Source organism: Camelina sativa, chromosome 8 (genome assembly GCF_030686135.1).
Source record: "Camelina sativa cultivar CO46 ecotype springtype chromosome 8, ASM3068613v1".
In the NCBI taxonomy this organism is placed as follows: domain Eukaryota; kingdom Viridiplantae; phylum Streptophyta; class Magnoliopsida; order Brassicales; family Brassicaceae; genus Camelina; species Camelina sativa.
This window is the reverse complement of record NC_141887.1, coordinates 26,036,663-26,059,401: the sequence shown is the minus strand read 5'-3', so window position 1 is coordinate 26,059,401 and position 22,739 is coordinate 26,036,663. Positions and strand designations below refer to the sequence as shown.

General features: G+C 37.1%; 5 protein-coding genes and 1 pseudogene across 7 annotated transcripts; 2 read left to right on the top strand and 4 right to left on the bottom strand.

The window, feature by feature from the left end:
- Positions 1-1,696: 1,696 nt before the first annotated feature.
- On the bottom strand, positions 1,697-4,475 carry LOC104708144 (histone acetyltransferase of the MYST family 2). Of its 2 annotated transcripts, none has more exons than XR_015564341.1 (9): positions 4,088-4,457; positions 3,696-3,784; positions 3,551-3,610; positions 3,260-3,469; positions 2,944-3,025; positions 2,577-2,738; positions 2,402-2,495; positions 2,174-2,316; positions 1,697-2,068 (listed from the first exon to the last, which is right to left on the bottom strand). XR_015564341.1 is itself a non-coding variant. In XM_010424647.3 (9 exons), the coding sequence occupies exons 1-9, from the start codon at positions 4,389-4,391 to the stop codon at positions 1,865-1,867; spliced, it is 1,335 nt and encodes a 444-aa protein (XP_010422949.1). In that variant the 5' UTR covers positions 4,392-4,475; the 3' UTR covers positions 1,697-1,864. The 2 variants fall into 2 exon arrangements, 1 of the variants encoding a protein (XP_010422949.1); XM_010424647.3 differs by having other exon boundaries at positions 2,944-3,012; positions 4,088-4,475.
- A 1,266-nt stretch (positions 4,476-5,741) lies between these two features.
- On the bottom strand, positions 5,742-6,821 carry LOC104708143 (transcription factor HEC3 pseudogene; annotated as a pseudogene). Its single transcript, XR_015564345.1, has one exon. The product of XR_015564345.1 is annotated as a transcription factor HEC3 pseudogene (transcript).
- A 4,264-nt stretch (positions 6,822-11,085) lies between these two features.
- On the top strand, positions 11,086-13,157 carry LOC104708142 (putative pectinesterase/pectinesterase inhibitor 51). The gene is made up of 2 exons (XM_010424644.3): positions 11,086-12,135; positions 12,364-13,157. Exons 1-2 carry the CDS (start codon positions 11,124-11,126, stop codon positions 13,047-13,049), a joined length of 1,698 nt encoding a protein of 565 aa, XP_010422946.2. The 5' UTR covers positions 11,086-11,123; the 3' UTR covers positions 13,050-13,157.
- Positions 13,158-15,556: 2,399 nt separating this feature from the next.
- On the top strand, positions 15,557-18,202 carry LOC104708141 (putative pectinesterase/pectinesterase inhibitor 51). Its single transcript, XM_010424643.3, has 2 exons — positions 15,557-17,101; positions 17,344-18,202. Exons 1-2 carry the CDS (start codon positions 16,045-16,047, stop codon positions 18,027-18,029), a joined length of 1,743 nt encoding a protein of 580 aa, XP_010422945.2. The 5' UTR covers positions 15,557-16,044; the 3' UTR covers positions 18,030-18,202.
- A 468-nt stretch (positions 18,203-18,670) lies between these two features.
- LOC104708140 (uncharacterized) lies at positions 18,671-20,366 on the bottom strand. Its single transcript, XM_010424642.3, has 6 exons — positions 20,220-20,366; positions 20,067-20,121; positions 19,751-19,801; positions 19,386-19,477; positions 19,213-19,290; positions 18,671-19,064 (listed from the first exon to the last, which is right to left on the bottom strand). Exons 1-6 carry the CDS (start codon positions 20,273-20,275, stop codon positions 18,914-18,916), a joined length of 483 nt encoding a protein of 160 aa, XP_010422944.1. The 5' UTR covers positions 20,276-20,366; the 3' UTR covers positions 18,671-18,913.
- A 185-nt stretch (positions 20,367-20,551) lies between these two features.
- Positions 20,552-22,691, bottom strand: LOC104708139 (B3 domain-containing protein REM23-like). The gene is made up of 4 exons (XM_019229082.2): positions 22,247-22,691; positions 21,448-21,742; positions 21,098-21,369; positions 20,552-20,994 (listed from the first exon to the last, which is right to left on the bottom strand). The coding sequence occupies exons 1-4, from the start codon at positions 22,343-22,345 to the stop codon at positions 20,758-20,760; spliced, it is 903 nt and encodes a 300-aa protein (XP_019084627.1). The 5' UTR covers positions 22,346-22,691; the 3' UTR covers positions 20,552-20,757.
- Positions 22,692-22,739: the final 48 nt, after the last annotated feature.

Below are 22,739 nucleotides of genomic sequence, written 5' to 3'. Positions count from 1 at the left end.
AATTATAAACTATGGGTTGAGTTGTTCATGGTAGGATTATATTGTGTGTTCGTAGTACACTGAAGTCTGAATAAAAACAAAATTAACTTAAAAGTTTCGGAGGCACATGCACATAAGCATGCAGCCATGCTGATGCAGCTATATCTGATCTGCCTTTTTTGAACACGATACTAATTCAATAGCAAACTCGGAAATTTATCACTTTTTTTTTTGTCGTCTAATATATCGTATGAGAACATCTTATATATGACATACTATACAATAACTTCTAAAACTCAAAATTCTACTTCAAGCTAGCATCTAATGGGGTTTCCATGAATTAAAAATCCACGATATATACAACATTTCACATATACATTATGATGGTTAATTAAAACTCTATTTTGAGCTTTTAATCTATTGAGTAGTGTGACCAACCGCAAGACTTGGAAACTCTAGATTTACGTAAGAAAATTATTAAAGATTGATAACGATTGGCCATCTAATCAAAACCAACGAAAATCTGGCGCAAAATCGGACTGACTGTATGGTTACTTTATAAACTCATATTGTATATATCAAACTTAATTCATAGCCTATAGGTTAACAAAAGAAGAAGACGAATCTATTTGGAGTATCACGATATGTTTCACTGTTTCAATAAAGAAGAGAATATATACACAAAATGTTAACAATGGAATGGACCACATTGGCACCAATAAACCTAAAATCAAAAGTGTAGGTTCGTTGGTCATGAATGAGATGATGTGGACTTTAACTGGAGGATACAGGCATAAATGAGTTGGCTTCTATCGTGGAATATAAACATCATCATTTTGTATAGATACTGTATATTAAACTAAAACATTTTGTTAAAAAAAAAAAACAGCTGAACTGATATTTTGATCAATACTGCAATTTTTTGTTTACACCATTTATAAAATATTTGATTCCATGATATATTTTGTTTTCTTTTCTCATTTTTTTCATGTTTGTTGTTCACTATCAAAATGGTATGAGTTTTGCATTGCTAGTTACAAACCCTGTTTTAGAAATCGCTAGGCGCTAGTCGGACGGTCAGAATAGGTCTAGCGCCTAGCGAGAAAATCGAAAATTAAACGGGAATTAATCGGAGACTAGTTTTTAGGTTATTTTATTAAATTAATAGTAAATTAAAAATACATAGTACTAAATATATGTATAATTATGTTTATGTGAAACGAAAAATATCAAATAAAATATAAAGTTATAGTATTGTCTTTAAAATTACGGTAAAAACATAATATTAAAAAAAAATGATTTTAATTAAAAATTTGTACATTAGTTATTGTAAAACATCATAAACTCTTAATTTAAATGTCTAAATAACAGAAATATATATTTGATTTATATTTGGCTCCAAAAATAATAGGTATATACAAAATTATGCGGGAATTAATCGGATTAGACGGTATAATCGGATAATGGATGCTAGGCGGGGATTAGTCATTAATCGAGGCGTAGAGGGTGGGCCTAGCGATTTTACGGGGCGTAATCGGTGCTAGGCGAGGATTTTTAAAACAGGGGTTACAAATGATGTTTGCTACATTTCAATAATGCATCTTCTGAACATGTTTCACTTTAAACCGCAAATGCATATATTTGTGTACGTTAGTTAACTAGAGGTCCAAATGGTCACATATACTAGAGAGAAAAAAAGAAAGATGAAACAATGAAGTTGCTTCAAATTTCCCATTATAAGGGATATTTATAAACACCATTCCAAGTACGATTCAACATATACAAGTAAAACTACACAGACATTTTAGGAGAAAGCCCGTTTTATAACGAAGATACTTACACAGTCAAATCCAATCGAATGGCACAAGAAGAGTGAGCCTTACTCTTAACTCTGGTCCTTGTAAGGTGTCCAAATCAATTTGCTAACATCTACATCCAGACCACCTCGGCCTGCAGCTTTCAAATGTCTGTCCAGAACCTTTGGATCCGCACAGATCACGTGTTGTCCTTTCCTGTACTGTATCAGTTCTAGGCTCTGAAGTGTGCTTAATATATCTTCCGCCTTGATCGCTGTCATGTCACTCAGCTCCTACATCATCGTACATGAAACAGAGACAGATGGGCAGATCCTTAATTAGATCACAGAAATCAAGATTAGCCTAAGAATTTCTATCGATCTGAAACACAATCTAACCTTGATAGAAATGTTTCCTTTATGTTTTTTTAAGATATCTAATAGAACACGAGTCCAATAACCTCTGTAGCTTAGTAAGCCTAGATCCGACAAGGGTCTTTCCGGTGTCCCAACTTTTCCCTCTTTCTTTGACAGTTCATAGGCTGCAACTCAGAAGGGCAATCGGTCATTGTTTTTATCGGCATGGGGTTGAGAAGACCAAAAGAGTCAAAGTGTCAAAGAACTCACAAAAGGCTATCAAGAATTTTCCATAGCCTTTTCTTTGATACGGAGGCAGGGTTAGAATGCAAGCTAAGTTGTATGCTTCTTCCGAATGCTTCTCCTGTACCCAGTAGAAGTTACGTTTTATTAACAAACCAAACAATGGAAACCAAACATATCTGTAAATGATGTGCTGTATTACCTTTGAGAAGTATCCAACCATGTGGCACCCTCGATCATCACATTCGCAAAGAACGTAGAACAGAAACAAATCAACGTCGTAGTAAAGAGTTTTGTGGTCAAGAAATAACTTTGCCAGGTAACAGAGATTCTGTGCATAAACCTTGTTCTTTTTGCCATCAACCTGTAAGATTGGAGTACAGTTAGAGAAAAGATATTAGGAAAAATTTCTGCTTGGTGAAGATTTACTTGTTGATGTACAACATAACCAAATGAGAGATAACTAATAAGCATCCATATACAAAAAAGAACAGGTGATAAAGTTAGCAATATAAACATCATTTTCAGTGAAACAAGAACAAAACCAGACACAGATCTCGGGATATTACCTCAAACATTGACAAGGTACCACTTCGATAAATTTCATCACCAGGGGGGTGCTTCAGGTCACACTTTCTCTGCAGGGAAAAGCTACAAGATAAATAAAAGTATGGTAAAATGGTAATGCAACTTTACTGAACCGTGAATATAGATATGCAAGTCGGTGAAAATATTCAACAGAATCTAAAAGATTGGCTACTATCTTCAGAAATGAAACTGGAATGCAAGAACAGAGAAAACAATTGTGAAACCAAAATATTGAACCTCGCAGTGGAAATAAAGTTATGATGCTGACTTCAAAGATAAAGAAAAACAGTTGCTCACCATATGCCTTTGAAGCTGCTCTTTGCGTTTCATGAAGTTCAGGCAAAACTCACAAAAAAAGAGCTTCACGCAGTCATTGTATTCTGGCGGAAAAGGGGAGAAGTACCAAGTCTCAATCTCATATTTTCCAAGCTCAATTGTTGCTATGTTCTTCACTTTCGTGAACTCTTCATGTTCACGCAAACTTGCTGCATCCAGCTCCTCATGACCCTACATAACACAAAAATCTCGAATCAACTTAAGCCTGATGTTTCCATGAACAGCCTTGAAAAGGCATCAATTACCACTCACCTCTACATGAGTCTCATCAATCTTCCTCTTCTGGTGGCGTGTCATCTTCAAGCTCGTTACCTAGAAACCATAAGACATAATTCTCTGCTCAATGAAAAACGTAGAAGAGAAAACTTACGGAGAATTATGCAACTAAAGAAAGCACCTTTTCTTCCACTTTTTCATCAACAGCACACTCTACCGAGTCAAGGTCTAGTTGGTCCAGATGAGTCCATTCATCCAGTCTCCTATTAACTGCAGTTTCAGAAAACAAATTACTAAAATCACACATTCAAAACATACACACATTGATAAGATTTAACAACCACCAACTTTATAATCACTTTACTCAATGCAGAACTTAATCTCCTTCTCAAAAATCTCACACAGCTTGATTTGAAGCCAATTCTAATGATCCAATAGATAAAGGCTCGAAATTTAACTTCCTACATGATACACCCTAGACAAAAATTTCCACCTTTTTGAGGTTCAACCGTACAAATCAACCAAAATTGAAAACCCTAGATCAAAACGTGATGGGGGAGTTAAACGACGTACACTCAGTGTAATGAACGTAATACTCGTAATCATTCGGACCGCCCTTATGTATCCTCCGGCGCTCAATTACTTTCACGGGATGGTGTTTGCCGTCTCTCCACCGACACATCACGCGAGTACCAACTTCGAGAGGAAGCATTACCATTTTCCTCTTCTTCGACGGATCAGACATTACGATCGCCTGATCAAGAGCTAACGGAGGGGGATGAGACAAATCACCTCCGTTCATCGCCGGAGGCTTTTGATTCGACGACGAAGGTGACGGTCCGGTGCCGTTAGTTTCTGTATTTGCTGACGATCCCATTTCTCGGTCGGGTCGGAGATTACCGGGTGGGCTTTCTCTCTGATACGAGTTAGAGAGGAACTAGAGAGATCAAAACGGACGCTCGAAATAAATTAGGCCCATCAGATGTTACTTTTCACGCAACTTGGGCCCTTCTTTACGGGCCGAGAAATATTGATATTTAATGTTATGAACATCCTTTTAGCCAAGTCCCTATCTCTATAGTTTATCAAACTGATCACGGTTATAAGTCAGCTAAATTTGATCACGTAAGAACTATCTTGAATCATTATTGAAATCTCTTTGTATTAAATCGATTTATATGTGAAAAAAAATACGAATTATAGCGTTGCTTAATTTAGACGTTTAAGTTCTTGTATGTATATCTATATTGTCACGAAAAGAAAGCAAAGATATTAAATGATGTCGTTAGCAAAATGGATATAAGTTTCATTGAATCTCACTGACAGTTCGTTGTGTCTTTTCATTAAAACCCTATGAATGTGAGGACTGAGGAGGAGCACAAAAGTCAGCGGAAATATCTAAGTAAAGTAAACAAAGAGCATAGAGTTCAGTGTGTCTCTCTGCTACTTTCTGAGTTTTTTTTTACCAACAAGTGTGGAGCAAAGCTCTGTTTTTTTTTTTGGTTTAATGCTTTGTTTGTTGTCAAAGGTTTTCTTTTTATTATTGGGAAGGTAAAAAGAGATTGCAACTGTTTTAATTGGACTTCCATATTCATTAATTCGAAGAGAAACGAGCAAGTACACTTTTCTCTCTGCACCATCCTCTATATAAATGTACCCATATGCTCCTTCTTTGGCTGATACGATTATATGTGTATATATATATATATATATTGGTTTAGACATGAGTTTTTTGATTTGATAACAAAATAGTATATCGTTTACTTTATGGGAATCTTTAGTTTCATTATAATAAACGTTTTTATCAATACAAAATTAGTATTACTAATATGTCATTAGCTATTTCACAAAAGTCTAACAGATACGTCTATATATAGACTATTTTAGGGGTTTTTAGTGGTAATAGAATATTTTCTTCATACCCATTTCTATTCTTTGTACTTGGTATATATGATAAGTATATATATATATATATATATTAGGTAATCATGATTATAGACGCTCGAATGTGAGATATGTATACGCAAGATGAAAAATGGAGCAATGGAGTAGATTCATATATATGCTCTAAATATACAATAAAATACATATATATATATACGATGTGAGTATACAAAGACAAAAGTCCACAGTAACGATAACACTATTTAAATAGGGTTCTTTCATGGCGTCATGGTTCTTATTCCCGAAAAATGCCCGGCCAAAACTTGTATACAACCAAACTACTAATCAAGAACTTATTACGAATTATATATATACGAAACTGATAACAATATTAAATATATGGTGGTACACAACTCAAGCTAACCGTTATGATTATTCCACAACCTTTTCTCGGTCAACAACAATATATTATATATCCTAACAACCCCTTATTTCGTATCCATTTTAATATATATATAAACACTTTCCATAATTGCACCATTACTCACACTTTATAGCATAATTTAGTTACTATAAATGGAAATGTCACCTTGATTAGATCAATACCCCTCCTCCTCCTTCCCTACCGCCAAAATTTGGCGGTGATGGCCGCGAAACCCATGACGTTGTCGTCACCGCCTGAGAAGCTTGATCTTGCGGCAGGGGAGGAGGATTTCCTGGATTATTATTGAGTAGCCGGATCTGCCGTTTCAAGAACTTGACATAGCGTATAGCTTCGTCGAGCATTGAAGCTGTATCCATCTTGGTGCCACCTGGCACTAGTCTCTGGAGAATTCTGATCCTCTCACTGATTCTCTCACGGCGGTGTCTAGCAGCCACGCTCTGAGGGTCGTCGGAGATCCTGACGTTACGGCGTTTGGGTTTCTTGACGCTTGCTGGGTCTATGTCGACCGGCTGCATGGCTGCGATCTTGTACATCATCTCCTTCATAGCATCGAGTTCTTCTAGAGGCTCTTCTTCGTCTTCTTGATCTCCGGAGAAAAGAGTGGTGGTTGCGAGAGAAGATGAGAGGGGAGTGAAATGAGAAGAAGAGAAAGGGTTGAAGATATGGAGGTGGGTGTGTTGGTCCATGACCATACCGATTGGATCATTATGATGTTGATGATGATGGTGCTCATTCTTGTTGTTGCTGCTGTTGATGATGTTGTTCCAAGTGTAATTTTGGAAGAGAGATGGGTTCATATTATTATAATTATTATTCATACTTTATGTTTGTTTGATTTGTGAAGATTTTAATGCCTGGGGCGAGCTCGAGGCATATGTGTATGTGTGTGACCGAGAGAGAGAGAGAGCATGTATTTTAAAGGAAAAAAGAAAGGTGATCATATGATGAGGGGTTAGGTTGGTGATGCAATAAGGATTTTGGTTCGGGAAATAAAAAAAAGAAAAATTATATTTATATGTTTCTTTTCAATAAGTGGACGTCACTAGTCGTTACCAAAAAAGCTATATTGTTTTTAGTAGAATAAGATAATTCATATTTTCCATCTGCTCGAAAATGTTTACATATCTTAGTTTTCATAATTGAACAGAATATTTTTTTTTGTTTTTGTTTTTGAGCTCTAACTAATGAGATAATATAGAGTTGGCTAGGGTTTTCCTCTCTTACAGTACCGAGACTTGAATTTAGGGTAGATCGAGAAAGTGGCTTTCACTAAAGTAATAACTACTATAAGGATGTGAATTACTTAATATGAACATGAGTTTCTCTTTGATTCACAAAAGATGTCACCACTTGTGTGCTCTTATTCTGACTTCTCAATTTGCGATCTCTTTATCTCCTCTCTTCACAAAACCCATTCACCAAAATAGGAAATATTGATAAATTTTCTCTCATTTTCTTGTCTCTTCGCGAAATAGCACATTGTTGATCCTATACTTATATTCCAATCAACGGTCGTGATTTTGTCTCTCCCCATCGATGGAGTCTAGTATTGAATGTAAATTGTGTGTGAAACTCGCAATGTTTGTTATATATTATTATAAAACAAATGATCAACTTGCTTTTTCCACAAAGTTATTCTATAAGTTGCGACGTGATTAAAGGTTTAAAAGGATCACATCAAATCACTCGCATGGGGACACCTTCATTAAGATTTGGGTGTTATCCATGATTGTCGTTAATAAGAAAGACGTGAATCATCGTCGTGACTCGTTACATATAAGACGGTGGTGAATATATCATTTTCCATGAAGAGAATTCTGCTTTTATTTTCAAATTAGTTAACATCTACGTAACTACGCTTGTATATAAGTGTATATAACAAACATAAATCCGTAAAATACACGAAACTTTCATGAGACTTCAAAAGAGGCAGATTAATCAGACGGTTCTTATTTAATGTGACAAGTTTCTTATGTCATATATATCATCTCAAAAGCAATGTATAAATACATCTACATGTATGTACACTTATAAGATATAGAACTGTATTTTTGCATATATGTTAGGATTTGGTCTGCATTATAGACTTATAGTCATACAAATTGCGCATGCAGTCTGTAATCATGCATGATAGGTTTTCCCTCTTTGGTATTAATCCATTGTTCCTTGTATAATATTCTTATTAAAGCCAGCCAACTGCCAACTACATATACATGTAACATGAACATCTACTTGTACACTCAAAAGTTTTGCAAATTTGAGTCGATGTAAGTATATAAAATAGGCATTGTACCCACATGTTAACTTGCAATTTACAATCGTCAAGCTCGTGAGATATAAAAGTTAACAATTCTTTATTTATTTTATAATGGCATTGGTCATATAAAAGTTAAGAGTTTTATAGTCTATTTAAAACATAGTGCAAATATAATCTTTCATATTGGACAGCTAGTTCCTAAACTTGGATCCAGTAATGGACCAGATCACCTAAATAAATAAAGGAAACTTGAATGCAGTTGACTGATCACTGAAGCATGTCTTTCTAGCAAATTAATTTACATATCACTAAACTAACTTTATAATACAGCTCAAAACGGTCCCTTTCTCGTCTGTTTATAAAGTGTAACTGTAAACCCTAACAAGATAAATCTAATGTGAATGTATATAGTATATCTACACGTGAGTGAGTGAAATAAATATGCAACATTTTCCGAGGAAGATTGAATCATAAAATCTGACAATCTCCATTATTTTCATCCAAATTACCGGGTACATTAAAAAAAACATTAAATAACCATTTTTATTTATTTATTTATATATCTCTTTTTTTTTCGCAAGTGTGCTTCATCTTCTTTTGTTTATAGTACTAATAGCGATACAACATTAATTTGTGTGTTACAAGTCCCAAAGACCCACATCCTCATTCATTTCATCAGAGTCTGGTCTCTTACAGCGACTTCTTCTCTTTTTGGGTTTCCTCTTTCTGCTTCCACCATGGAGAGGAACAAACAACAAAAATTCAGTATTGTATCTTCTAAATTTGAACACTTTGTAGTTTAGTGATATATATCACTTTAGCTTTATCGAATTTCACCGGTTAATTTGGTCATATATATATATATATATATAACTAACCACCGACGTCGATTCATTCGTAAATAAAAGTTGAATTTGGTTATGATCAAGTTAAGAAAAAGAAATTAAGCTAGACGAGGGTTGTAATAATCGATGATTTCTATTAGTACGAGAGTACGTAGATTATGCGCATTATAATACTGGTCATATGATTAAAAGTTTGTTCATTAAGCTAGTAAAAACCTAAAACCCTTTTTTTTTTTTTTACTTTTCTCTTGAGAGGATCTAAAAGTCTCAAAAAGTGATTACAAGGCATGGGCAGATGCTGTGGAGAAAGTGAAGAAGTCTCTTGTTTGGTCCGAAAGTGTTAATGAAATGGAAAACTCTTTAATGAGTTTTTCACTTTATATTTATTTCTCTTTTGTTTTTGAAGAAAAAAAAGCTTACGAAATTGACTCCATTATCTAGGATTAATTGTATTAAGTATTAACGAGTTTCAGTATCCATGCATACGCACGCATAAGGCCGTATTTTAATTAGCGACATACTCGACTCGAGATGCAGAGTCAATTAACAAAAACAATACAGATTAAATAGACTCAATTATATATAAGTCATTTATCTATGTTTGTATCTTTTTGATAAATATTTTGAAATTCAAAAAAATTAATATGTATTAACTGATGAACATTCTTTTCTTTTTTTTCCGGCATCCATTGATCAACATTTTCGTTTGTTAAATATTTTCAAAACTTTTCTATAAGAGGATCTGACTACATTCTCGCAGGTTTTGAGAGGAGCATGAGGGGTAGTTGTAACTTCGTCAGTGGAGAATTGAAGAACCGTTTTTTTTCAAGTAAAGAACAATTTAACCAATCTAGATGATTTTTTTTTCACCAAATGCATATAAATGATCACATTTCAAATTCATGTATTTTGCTTATAATTAGGGGCATGTGATCCCACTCGTCTTAAATTAATTGTACTCCGCAAGAGAACAACCATATTAAATTATTAATGCTTGGAGTCAATCCAGAATTGCCTTCATTCATCATCATCTTTAAAAAAAAACAAAAGAAAAAAACAAAACTGAAAAGTATAAACTTATCAAGTTTGACATGCATATACAATTCACAAAAATTAGAAAAAAACATATATAAATGAAATTGATGCTTGGATCGTTAATTCATTCAACCAAATGTGATTCTCTTTTTGTCCTGGAAGAGTGCGATTACCAATATTTATTTTAAACAAACGTATATATAACCAAATTTAAGGTTGCAACTTTTGCTTAACAATGTAATTGTCAGGTTGCAAACTAGAGCCATAAGTTATATATATAGAGATTTTGGTAATTAGCAAAGGTGCAGCTTCCATCTTTGTGGGCTGATATCAGCCCAAAATTTTGCACTCTAAATATGGGCCGCAACAAAAGTCTAGTATATATATATATAGTTTTTTTCATTCCAATATCGTTCATTAATCAATTAGGTGTTACAGACCAATACAAAACTTCGTAAAACAATTTGTTACATAAACAGAAATATGTATCATATATTGAAGAAAATAAGCATGAGGAAGTCAAATCCTATTTATATAAATAAGCAGATTTTATTTCTTTTGTGGGAAAATAAGTAGATAAGTTTCCAAATTTATTTTCCAAAAAAGACCATCCAAAATTCATTGAGTAAAAAAACTCCAAAACAAAGAAAATATTAGATTAGGAAGGTTCTAGAATAGTGCTAGATGAATTTGGAGTGCTTACTCCCTTGGTAAACCTAAATTTAGGGTAGTTTCTGCTAATTTTAGAAAAAAATCTTTTCGATTAATTATGTTTAGCTATATATATATATATATATCTATATATATAGATTTATCATTGCAGGAAAACATATAATTGAGACTGGTGAGTGGGTGATTTAGAGTATTTGCGAGCACCTGTATGTAGATGATAACACCTAACCAAATCAACATTTAATTCTAATTTCTAAACAACTTATCCTAAAATTTACTATGTGGAAATTTCCTTAGCTAAAATCCGAAAATTAGATCAATAATTTGATATTAAGAAGAAAAAAAAAAAACCAATATAGTAAAATCTTAATTAGTCAAAGATCATTAGAGCTCAAATACATTCAATTTTAATTAATTTTCCCATAAACACAAACCTATACTTATATATATATATACACACATTCGTCTCTAATGGCTTCTTCGAAACTCCATCATCATCATCCTCACCGCAGAAAACACCCAATCCGCTGCTTCTCTCTCTTAATCGTCAGCATGTCCACCATTCTCATCCTTCTCTTCTCTCTCTTCCTCTTCTCCGCTCCCACCTCCTCTTCCCGTCACCACCACAATTGCCGTCAAAGCTTGGTCCGTCTCGCTTGTAACGCAACTCGTTACCCAGACCAATGCGTCTCTTCACTATCCCAACCGGGTCGTGTCCCTCCTGATCCCAAACCAATCCAGATCATCCACTCGGCGATCTCGATGTCTTCCCAAAACCACAAAACAGCCCAATCGAAAATCAAGTCCATCCTAGACTCCTCCGTAGGGAATATTAACCGTACCAACGCCGCGAACATGTGTCTCCAGCTTCTCACTTACTCCGAACACCGTATCCAATCGACGGACCAAGCTTTGACACGTGGCAAAATCAAAGACGCTCGAGCTTGGATGAGCGCTGCTCTAGTGTACCAGTACGATTCGTGGTCACAGCTCAAGTACGTCAACGACACGAGCCAAGTCCGGGAAACGATGTTGTTTCTCGACGGACTTATCAACCTCACCAGCAACGCCCTTAGCATGATGGTCTCGTACGATCACTTCGGAGGCAACGTCGCGTCGTGGACCTACCCGGCAACAGAACGCGACGGGTTTTGGGAGAAGACTGGGCCGGGTTTGGGCTCGGGTTCTAGTGCAGGGCCTAATTTGGGTTTTCCTTCCGGTTTAAAAGAAGACGTGACGGTGTGTAAACACGGGAAATGCAGTTACAAGACGGTGCAAGACGCCGTTAAAGCTGCGCCGGTTGATAACGGAATGCGTAAGTTCGTTATAAGGATTAGAAAAGGAGTGTACAAGGAGAACGTTATTGTTCCGTTTGAGAAGAAGAACGTCGTGTTCATCGGAGACGGTATGGGCAAAACGGTCATTACAGGTTCTTTGAACGCCGGTATGCCTGGGATCACCACTTACAACACTGCTACTGTCGGTGAGTTTCTCGTACTTTTACTCTGTTTAAAGCAAACATATTTATAAAAAAAAAAGAGTTGAAAGTTCATATTTTTATAGATAAATATTATGAGGGTTTGCATTGGGCACGTGAAAGAACACTTTTTTTTTTTAATAGAGTCAAAGGATCCACGATCAGACTGTCCACGATGTTACAATTAATACAGAATTGTTATAGCTTACAATGTTGCTTTGTATATCCTAATAGGAGTGGTAGGGGATGGATTCATGGCTCGTGATTTAACGTTCCAGAACACGGCGGGACCAGACGCTCATCAAGCGGTGGCGTTTAGATCAGACAGTGATTTTTCTCTGCTCGAGAATTGTGAGTTTCTTGGGAATCAAGACACTCTCTACGTTCATGGTCTTCGTCAGTTCTACAAAAACTGCCGTATCCAAGGGAACGTTGACTTCATCTTTGGCAATTCAGCTGCTGTCTTCCAAGACTGTGAGATCTTGATCGCACCACGTCAGCTTAAACCTGAGAATGGCGAGAATAACGCAGTCACTGCTCAAGGAAGGGTTGACCCGTCACAGTCTACGGGTTTTGTGTTTTTGAACTGTTTGATTAACGGAACAGAGGAGTACATGAAGCTGTTTAATGCTAATCCTAAGGTGCATAAGAACTACTTGGGGAGGCCATGGAAAGATTACTCGAGGACTGTGTTTATAGGCTGTAATCTAGAGGCTTTGATCACTCCTGATGGATGGTTACCGTGGAGCGGGGATTTTGCGCTCAAGACGCTTTACTACGGTGAATCTAAGAACACTGGTCCGGGATCGGATAGGTCACAAAGGGTTTCGTGGAGCAGTGAGATACCAGAAGAGCATGTTCATGTGTATTCGGTGGCTAATTTTATTCAGGCTGATGAGTGGGCTTCCATGTCTGATTGAATGTTAAGATTATAAAGGGTTTAGGGGGTGTTTTATAAAAAATATATTATCATTGTACTTTAGTTGAGAATTTATGTCATATCAATTGAAAGTTCAGAATTTTGGTGAGCCGAGATCTTTCCCATGGGTCCAACGGTACTCGTTGTGGTGGTTGAGGTGTTGCGGGTTTCGATTGCCTAAGCTCAATCTCTCTGTCAATAAACCTACCCAAAATATCGACCAAATTAGTTCCCGAGAAAGCTTTCAAGTATATCAATCCTTTCGATCATGCACACTACTTAATTTGATCTATCATAGAATCATATGAATTCCTAAGAAGCAACAATAAAAGAAAAGAAACTAGTTTTTACTCGATATAGGCCATTGGAGTAGCGTCACCAACTCGTATGCGGGTACGGAGCATTCTTGTGTATCCACCAGCTCTATCTCTGTATCAAATTAGATTTATCCCAATGGTTACACAAAGAGCTTGGGTGATGACAGTTGAATGATGTCAAAAGAATTTGAATTTTTTTTTACTTGTATCTATATGCCAATTCTGTGAAAATCTTGTCATGTGTCGAGGACATCATCTCCTCCAATGGTTACGCAAAGAGCTTGGGTCGAGGACATCATCTCCTCCAACAAAACCAGCTGCTCGCCTTGCTGCAGCGAGTGAACCCTACAAATTTTATCACCAAGAAGTAATTATCATACACAGCGACCCTATATCCTCGACCAAACCATATACAGTAGTATGGATTAGAATTGAGAAGAACTTAGTATGGCTCAAAAGCTAAATCCTTTTTGACACTATATTAAACATACAAATACACTTCCAATTGAAGAAATGATGTTCACTAGATACAACTAAAGTGATGAAAAGATGGTACCTCTTTGCCGAGTTGAACCATATTATCAGCAAGACGACGAACCTCTTTTGCCTGCAAAGCCAATGTTTCCTTATTGCTTCTTTCAACCAAAACTACACTAGTATGTGCAATACTAGCTAACAAACCCAAATTTTTTCGTTTCGCCAAATAAGAAGCAGAAAGCTTATGGTAGGTATATAAAGACTTCATCGAGCTTAAACCTAACTACTCAGATAACAAGAACATGGCTACTTCTCTAGCCCCAGGGAAACTAGTTATGAAAGTGCTAGTCATGTTGCTAATCATCAATTACCCATCGCAGACAAATATCTTCTTTGATTCTTAAAACAACCACCAGGAGGAATAGTTTCAAAGGATACAACAAGGACCGGGTGAAAGTTACTTACCAATTCTTGTTGAAGCCTGTTGTTCAGTTGAACCGCAGATTAACCAAACATCTTCCTCACTATTTTTTTCCTTCTTCTTCCTTACTCTCTGTAGTTTACAGTCTCTTCGCTTGTTCGTTTTTAAACGACTAAACTTATCTATGATTTTTATTTGAATTGATCATGAATTTTCACTTGTTTGTCTTTTTCTAGGGTTTGGTTTCTAACTTGTTGTTCTGTTTTTTTTTTCCATGTTTTGGATGATACCATGATGGTTTAATCAATTAATGATGATGGCTTTGATGGACACGCATCTTCTCTGTGCTAGGTCTTCAAGGGTTTTGTTCCTCTCTCTATTACAGTATCTTCAATCGGTCGTTACATTGGTGGTGACATTCTAGTCTCTCTTGTTTTTATTTGAATCGATCATTGAATTTTCACTCTTGCTTGGTTTTTTTTCTAGGGTTTGGTTTCTAACTTGTTGTTTTGTTCTTTTACCAGGTTTTGGATTTGGATGATGCTTTTATCAATTGATGATGGCTTTGATGGACATGCTTCTTCTCTGTGCTGTGTCTTCAGGGGTTTTGTTCTTCCTCTTAACACGTATTTTACTTTTTTTTTGTTTTTTTTGTTTAGGTTTTGTACCTTACGTTTCTTTCTTCGTCTTGAAGGTGTTTAGGAAGCGAATTATGGATCTGATCATCACCTTCTTCTCCATGCTGCTACATCTTCAGGCGTTCTCACGGGTTCTTTTCTCTCAACGCATATCTATTTGCTTCTAAATTTTCACTACATGTTACTTTAATTCATGAGTCTTATTCGTTTAGGGTTTGGTTTCTAAATTGAATCCTTCAAAGCTTTTTAATATGGTCAAGCGATTTTCACTCTTGCTTGTTTTTTTTCTAGGGTTTGTCTTCTTTGCGCTACATCTTCAGGTAGTACTGTTCTTCCTCTTAACCGATTTTTTCTTTTTCTTTCTATATAAGTGAGAAAAAACATCGCTGTCCCTCTTTAATGCAGATCGCCGAGGCACCGAGATTACAGTGTGGGAGGTTTGGAGATAAAACATTGTGGGAGTACTGCTTATGATTTCAGAGTTTTAACTTTCAGGTTACCTCGCATCCATAAACCTTTTTTGCCTATCGGTTGTTTTATGACTTTTATCTAATATATATTGGCTATTGTTGATTCCTCTGTTTCATGTGTTTCCCAGATGTTTTTGCTGTGTACACACATTCAGATGAGAGTGATGATCCACAAATTCTTACCAAACCATCAACTTTTAAGAATTTTATTATACGGTTCTGAGAAAAAAATCAAATAAACCAATATAGTAAATCTTAATTAGTCAAAAGATCAATAGAGCTCAAACCGTGACTCCTCCGTGAGTGTGATACCCAAACACATTAACTAAACCAATATACATAACCGGAGTCCAAACCGGACAATCTAAATCTTAATCACATTATCTTCCTTAAAGAGAACCGTAATTAAGAAAAAAGGACACTCATCACAAAACTCCAATCTCTCTCTCTCTCTCTCTCATCTCCGTCGTCTCTGCGCGCATGATCCCATAGTGTTCCACTACACTATGCACCGCCCGTGACTCTCTCTAATGGTCTGTGACTTGTAATCCATCTCTCCCACCAAATCTTAAATTTTATTTTTATTTCCTTTTTTATCTTATCAAATTTAATTAATTTCCCCATACACACTCACCTATACTTATATATATATATACACACACATTCGTCTCTAATGGCTTCTTCGAAACTCCATCATCATCATCCTCACCGCAGAAAACACCCAATCCGCTGCTTCTCTCTCTTAATCATCACCATGTCCACCATTCTCATCCTTCTCTTCTCTCTCTTCCTCTTCTCCTCCCCTTCCTCCTCCTCCCGTCACCATCACAGCCACCACAGTTCCCGCCGATCACCCTCCGCCGACACTCCTCCGGCCAATCCCTCAGCTCAGATCCGTCTCGCTTGTAACGCAACTCGTTACCCAGACCAATGCGTCTCTTCACTGTCCGAACCGGGTCGCGTCCCTCCGGATCCCAAACCAATCCAGATCATCCACTCGGCGATCTCGATCTCTTCCCGAAACCTCAAAACCGCCCAATCGAATATCAGGTCCATCGTAGATTCCTCCGTAGGGAATATTAACCGTACCAACGCCGCGAACACGTGTCTCCAGCTTCTCACTTACTCCGAGTACCGCACCCAATCGACGGACAAAGCTTTGACACGTGGCAAAATCAAAGACGCTAGAGCTTGGATGAGCGCTGCTCTAGTGTACCAGTACGATTCGTGGTCAGCGCTTAAGTACGTCAACGACACCAGCCAAGTCGGCGAAACGATGTCGTTTCTCGACGGACTTATCCACCTCACCAGCAACGCGCTTAGCATGATGGTCTCCTACAATAACTTCGGAGACAACGTCGCGTCGTGGACCTACCCGGCAACCGAACGTGACGGGTTTTGGGAGAAGACTGGGCCTGGTTTGGGCTCGGGTCCTAGTACAGGGCCTAATTTGGGTTTTCCTTCCGGTTTAAAAGAAGACGTCACGGTGTGTAAAGACGGGAGTTGCGGTTACAAGACGGTGCAAGACGCCGTTAAAGCTGCGCCGGTTGATAACGGAATGCGTAAGTTCGTTATAAGGATTAGAGAAGGAGTGTACGAGGAGAACGTTATTGTTCCGTTTGAGAAGAAGAACGTCGTGTTCATCGGAGACGGTATGGGCAAAACGGTCATTACAGGTTCTTTGAACGCCGGTATGCCTGGGATCACTACGTACAACACTGCTACTGTCGGTGAGTTTCTCGTACTTTTACTCTGTTTAAAGCAAACATTTTTATTTTTAAAAGAGTTGAAAGTTCATATTTTTATAGATAAAAATTATAATAAAGAGTTGAAAAGTTCATATTTTTATGTGGGTTTGCATAGGGCATGTGAAAGAATACTTTTTTCTAATAGAGTCAAAGGATCCACGATGTTACAATTAATACAGAATTGCGATAGCTTACACAAAGTTACAATGTTTTGTTTTTAATAGGAGTGGTGGGGGATGGATTCATGGCTCGTGATTTAACGTTCCAGAACACGGCGGGACCAGATGCTCACCAAGCGGTGGCGTTTAGATCAGACAGTGATTTTTCTCTGCTCGAGAATTGTGAGTTTCTTGGGAACCAAGACACTCTCTACGCTCATGGTCTTCGTCAGTTCTACAAAAACTGCCGTATCCAAGGGAATGTTGACTTTATATTTGGCAATTCAGCTGCTGTCTTCCAAGACTGTGAGATCTTGATCGCACCGCGTCAACTTAAACCAGAGAAGGGTGAGAAAAATGCAGTCACTGCTCAAGGAAGGGTTGACCCGTCACAGTCCACGGGTTTTGTGTTTTTGAACTGTTTGATTAACGGAACAGAGGAGTACATGAAGCTGTTTAATGCTAATCCTAAGGTGCATAAGAACTACTTGGGGAGGCCATGGAAAGATTACTCCAGGACTGTGTTTATAGGCTGTAATCTAGAGGCTTTGATCACTCCTGATGGATGGTTACCGTGGAGCGGTGATTTTGCGCTCAAGACGCTTTACTACGGTGAATCTAAGAACACTGGTCCGGGATCGGATAGGTCACAAAGGGTTTCGTGGAGCAGTGAGATACCAGAAGAGCATGTTCATGTGTATTCGGTGGCTAATTTTATTCAGGCTGATGAGTGGGCTTCCATGTCTGATTGAATCTTAAGATTATAAAGGGTTTAGTGGATGTTTTATAAAGAAAACCTTATATTTGTTCTCTAGTTGAGAATGTTTATGCAGACTTGAGACTTTGCATTTTATGTCATATCAATTGAAAGTTCAGAATTTTAGGACTGATGAAGTAAAACAATAAACTTGCAGAACTTTGGAAAGAACCAGCTTTCTTTTGTTGTTGCTTGCAATCGTATGTAGGGAATGATTCCACTTCCACAGATAGCGTGTTGGGCTACAATCATAAATGAGTATGGACAAGGATCACAAGTTGTGTTTTGCTTGACGTTAAAGCAAAAATTGTTGTACGAGAACAACGTCCCCGGTCCCCCCCAAAAGTTTTCAACGAAGTAGACATCATCATCATCATTATCATTTTCAGCATCTAAAATTCGCAATGGATAAAAAAGTCAGGAGGATAGTGGAGGTTGCAGAAACTGGTAAAGGGCAGGTAAAAATGCACCATTAATTCAAAGAAGAGTAGGTTTTCATTGTAAAATCAAATTCGGGTTGATGGTTCTGTTAAGTGGTTCACCTAAATTGCTAAATACAGTTAAGTAGGTATGGGTTCATGCATTAGGCACATAAATTCTTCTGTTTTTGGTCTCAAACTCAAAACTAATCTTGTATAAGCATGAAAAACAGAGTAACTTCTTTACTAATTTTAGTTCATAGGTAGGTGGAAAAAGAAAAGTCTCCTCCTAGCTTTGTTGCTTTCAAGATTACATTCTAAATGTTCAATACCAATTAAAAAGCTAGCTTTATTGTTTGCCTCTGTGAAAACATACGGTAAAACTGATGAATGATATAGAAAGTACAATCGAGGCAAAAAGAAGATAACTGGTAGATAAAAGGAGCTGATTACTCCGAGATTATAGCTCAGAATCAGAGGTTTTCTCTTCCTTAGGAGGAGCAAATTGCTTGGTGAGCCGAGATCTTTCCCATGGATCCAACGGTACTCGTTGTGGTGGTTGAGGTGTTGCTGGTTTCGATTGCCTAAGCTCGTTCTCTCTGTCAATAAACCTACCCAAAGTATCGACAAAATTAGTTCCCAAAAAAGCTTTTCAAACATATCAACCCTTTCTATCATTCACACTACTTAATTTGATCTCTCATAGAATCATAAATTTCGAAGTAAGTAAAGATAAAAAGACAAGAAACTAGTGTTTACTCGATATAGGCCATTGGAGCAGCGTCACCAACTCGTATGCGGGTACGGAGCATTCTTGTGTATCCACCAGCTCTATCTCTGTAACATAATTAAAATTTATCCCAATGGTTAGACAAAGAGCTTATGTAATGACAGTTAAAATGATGCCAATAGAGTTTGGAAAAAAAATTCACTTGTATCTATATGCCAATTCTGTGAAAATCTTGTGAAGGACATCATCTCCTCTCACAAAACCAGCTGCTCGCCTTGCTGCAGCGAGTGAACCCTATAAGTTTTACCACCAAGAAGAAATTATCATATCTAGCGACCTATATCCTCTACATACCACGTAGTGCTGATTAGAAATGAAAAGAACTTAGTATGGCTCAAAAGCTAATTCCTTTTTGACACTACATGAAACATACAAATACGTTTCCAATTGACGAAATGCTGTTCACTAGATACAACTAGTGAGATGAAAAAGATGTTGCCAAACAGTAATCGACTAATATGAAACTCTTGAGGTCAACAACAACATCATGGAAAGAAACAAAAATACCTCTTTGCCGAGTTGAACCATATTATCAGCAAGACGACGAACCTCTTTAGCCTGCAAAACCCAATGTTTCCTTATTGCTTCTTTCAACCAAGAGTAAACATATATATGCAATCACTCACTAAACACTACTAACACAAGTATCACAGTAAATACATTAGTTCAAAGAATCGAAATTTACTATAAAAGAGTATACTTTATCACAAAACAGACAACACAATCTGGTGAAATTGAGTTCTGTGGGAAAATGGCAGATCCTATAAACCTTAATCAAACCGTAGAAAACTGGAAAATGGGAGAAATAGATTCAATACAATACCTTGGCGACAGTGGTCTCTATACGCTCGTGCTTCACTAACTGAGAAACCATAGTCCTGATAAACAAGAGTTTGAAACCAACATTTCAAAACTTCTAATACTGAAAACGAAAGTGTGAAGTAGCAAAAGGAAAGATTCAAGATGGATACGAAACCTAAGCATGGACATACGGTGACCCGCCGGCCGGCCAAGCTTCCTGAACTTCGTCATTTTGTTTTTGCGTCGGGGAAGTGTTCGGAGAGAGAGGAGAACCCTAAAGGAGGAGGACGAGAGACAAATGTGTGAAACGTAACTTACTGATGGGCTTGGGCTTGGGCTTGGGCTTTTGGGCCCACTAATCTACACATACCGTTTCTTTTTGACTAATGCTGTTTTGATTTTTGAAAATACAGCATATATAGTATGTTACATACCGCTTGAATCAAATTCCTCCAACACATTTTGGTTACTGAATCAATTAAAACTAAAGAGTGGAGAGAAAGCAAATTAAGGTCTCACGAAAACAACAAACACATTCAAATTGGTCTCAAACATATGAAGCTACAGATAAGTAGGATAAGTTAAGATACCAAACTAAAACAGAACTAAGTCATTACATAACACACCACCATTAAACATAAAGTAGTTTTACTCAGTTGCTTGTCCTCAAGACACTCTCACATCCATCATCATCAGTGAGTCTCACTCCTCTCTTAGGGCTTTGTGACAACAAGAAGCAGCTCGAATGGTTTGATGAGTGTGAATTTGCAAGTGTCCCCAAAAGCAATAGGATACTCCTTACACAAACGTCTCCATCCACCAGAGAAAAGGTGACCCCTCCTCGTTACCAAATACACCACACTCCATGACTTCTCCCCATCTGGATGATGGATCTTGACCATTGATTTCACTCTCGGCAGATAATCATTTGCAGCATATCTCGGGAGCCCCTGAATAAAACAAAAAAAAACAATTGTGTTCATTCACATGTCACTTTCTTTTTTGATACCAAAACCGAATACAGAAATTCTGTGTGTTAGTGTCTTATCGTACCAGGGATATGAGGTATGTTTTTGAGATAACGATCTCGAATCCTGCAACAGAAAACGAAGATGCGCCTGCATGATCTCTCCGGATGCTAAACACTCTCTCAGTCCTCTTGGTATTATGGGACTCCTCAGCTTTCTTCTTCCCAAAGTTGAGGTTCCTTTTGTACATGCCTCCTCTACTAGTTCCAGCTGCTGTTCTTGGGACACGAGAACTCAACTCAGAAGACACCACCACCTCTTCAGTCTTGACACCCTCTTGTTCTGTTTTAACACGGCCTGGTTCATCATCAAAAGTAAAGAATCAATGTCTTTCTCCAGTTCACAGTTTCATAATAAAAAAAAAGCAAATCTTACTCGAAGAAGCCAAGAAGTCCCTGGTTTTTGGAGGTTGAACCATCTCTTTGCCAGTTTGCGTCATGATGTTCACACTAAAGTCCATCTCTTCTTTGTGAGTGAAGCAAAGAAACTCATTTCTTCCCAAGGCATTGTCCCTCACAAACTTCTCCCATCCGGACTTCTCCATGAAGTAGAATCTCGGGTTTTTCGATACTCTTACTTCCCAAGTGCTTCCCCAAGGCACTGTTATCTTCATCGTACCCAGGAGCTCATCGTCAGGGAAGCATCTCGCAAAGTCGTGAGGAATCGCTCTCTTTTGGTTTATACAAACAAAATGAAAGATATTAGTTAGGAGGTTACATGTTTGAAATCAAAAAAAAAAAAAAAAACAGAGAGCTTTCCCTTCAAGAATTTGAGTCTAAAGTTTCAAATTTCGCCATGAAATAAGACCATCACACACAAACCGAACAAGAAGTTAAAAAGAACAAGAGAACAGATCTAAGAAACAAAGATGTAAATAAAGTATAGATCTTCACATTCAGACAGGGAACTACAAACTGAAAGAGAGAAGCAACAAAATTACAACACCAGGTTCTTAAGAAGGAAAGATGAAGAAATTTCCTATAAAAAAAAAAAAAAAAAGAGAAAACAATAATTTTTTAAGACTCCTAAAGCAGTTCCTTGTTCCACCTCTAAAATGCATCTATCAAGATTCAAACCTTTAAACCAATTGTTGTTACAAAGAATCAAAAGTTTCAACCTTTTTCACACAAGCAAGCTCATTTAACAAGATTAAGAGTTTAGAACATAGTTTTACCATGTTTTCGGAAGAGATGTCAAGACTGTTAAGAACTTTGAAGAAGCTTGGCTGCGTCCGTTCTCCATAGAACCGAACGAATTCAGGGTTACTACCCATCTCTCTCTCTCCTTAGAAAAATTTCTGATTCAAGCTCTCTCACCTACAACTTTCTCTTCTCTCTCGCACACTCCCTTTCTTTCTCTCTCTGACTTGTAATGCCTTTGGAATATAAATGTCGCCATCCCTACTTTCAAAAATTTCACAGAAATGGTTCAGAAAAAGTGGTCAAAGTGAAAAAGCTTTTCTCTCAACTCTGAAACTAAGTACAATTGTGAGATCATCTTTTTTGTTTGCGTTTCTTTATTTTTATAACTAACTCGTGACTATTTTACGAGTAACAATTTCAAAGCTTTTTAAATGGAATAAAAGCTTATTAATAAACAACCTACCTAAAGTATCAACCAAATTAGTTCTCGAGAAAGCTTTCAAATATATCAATCCTTTCGATCAT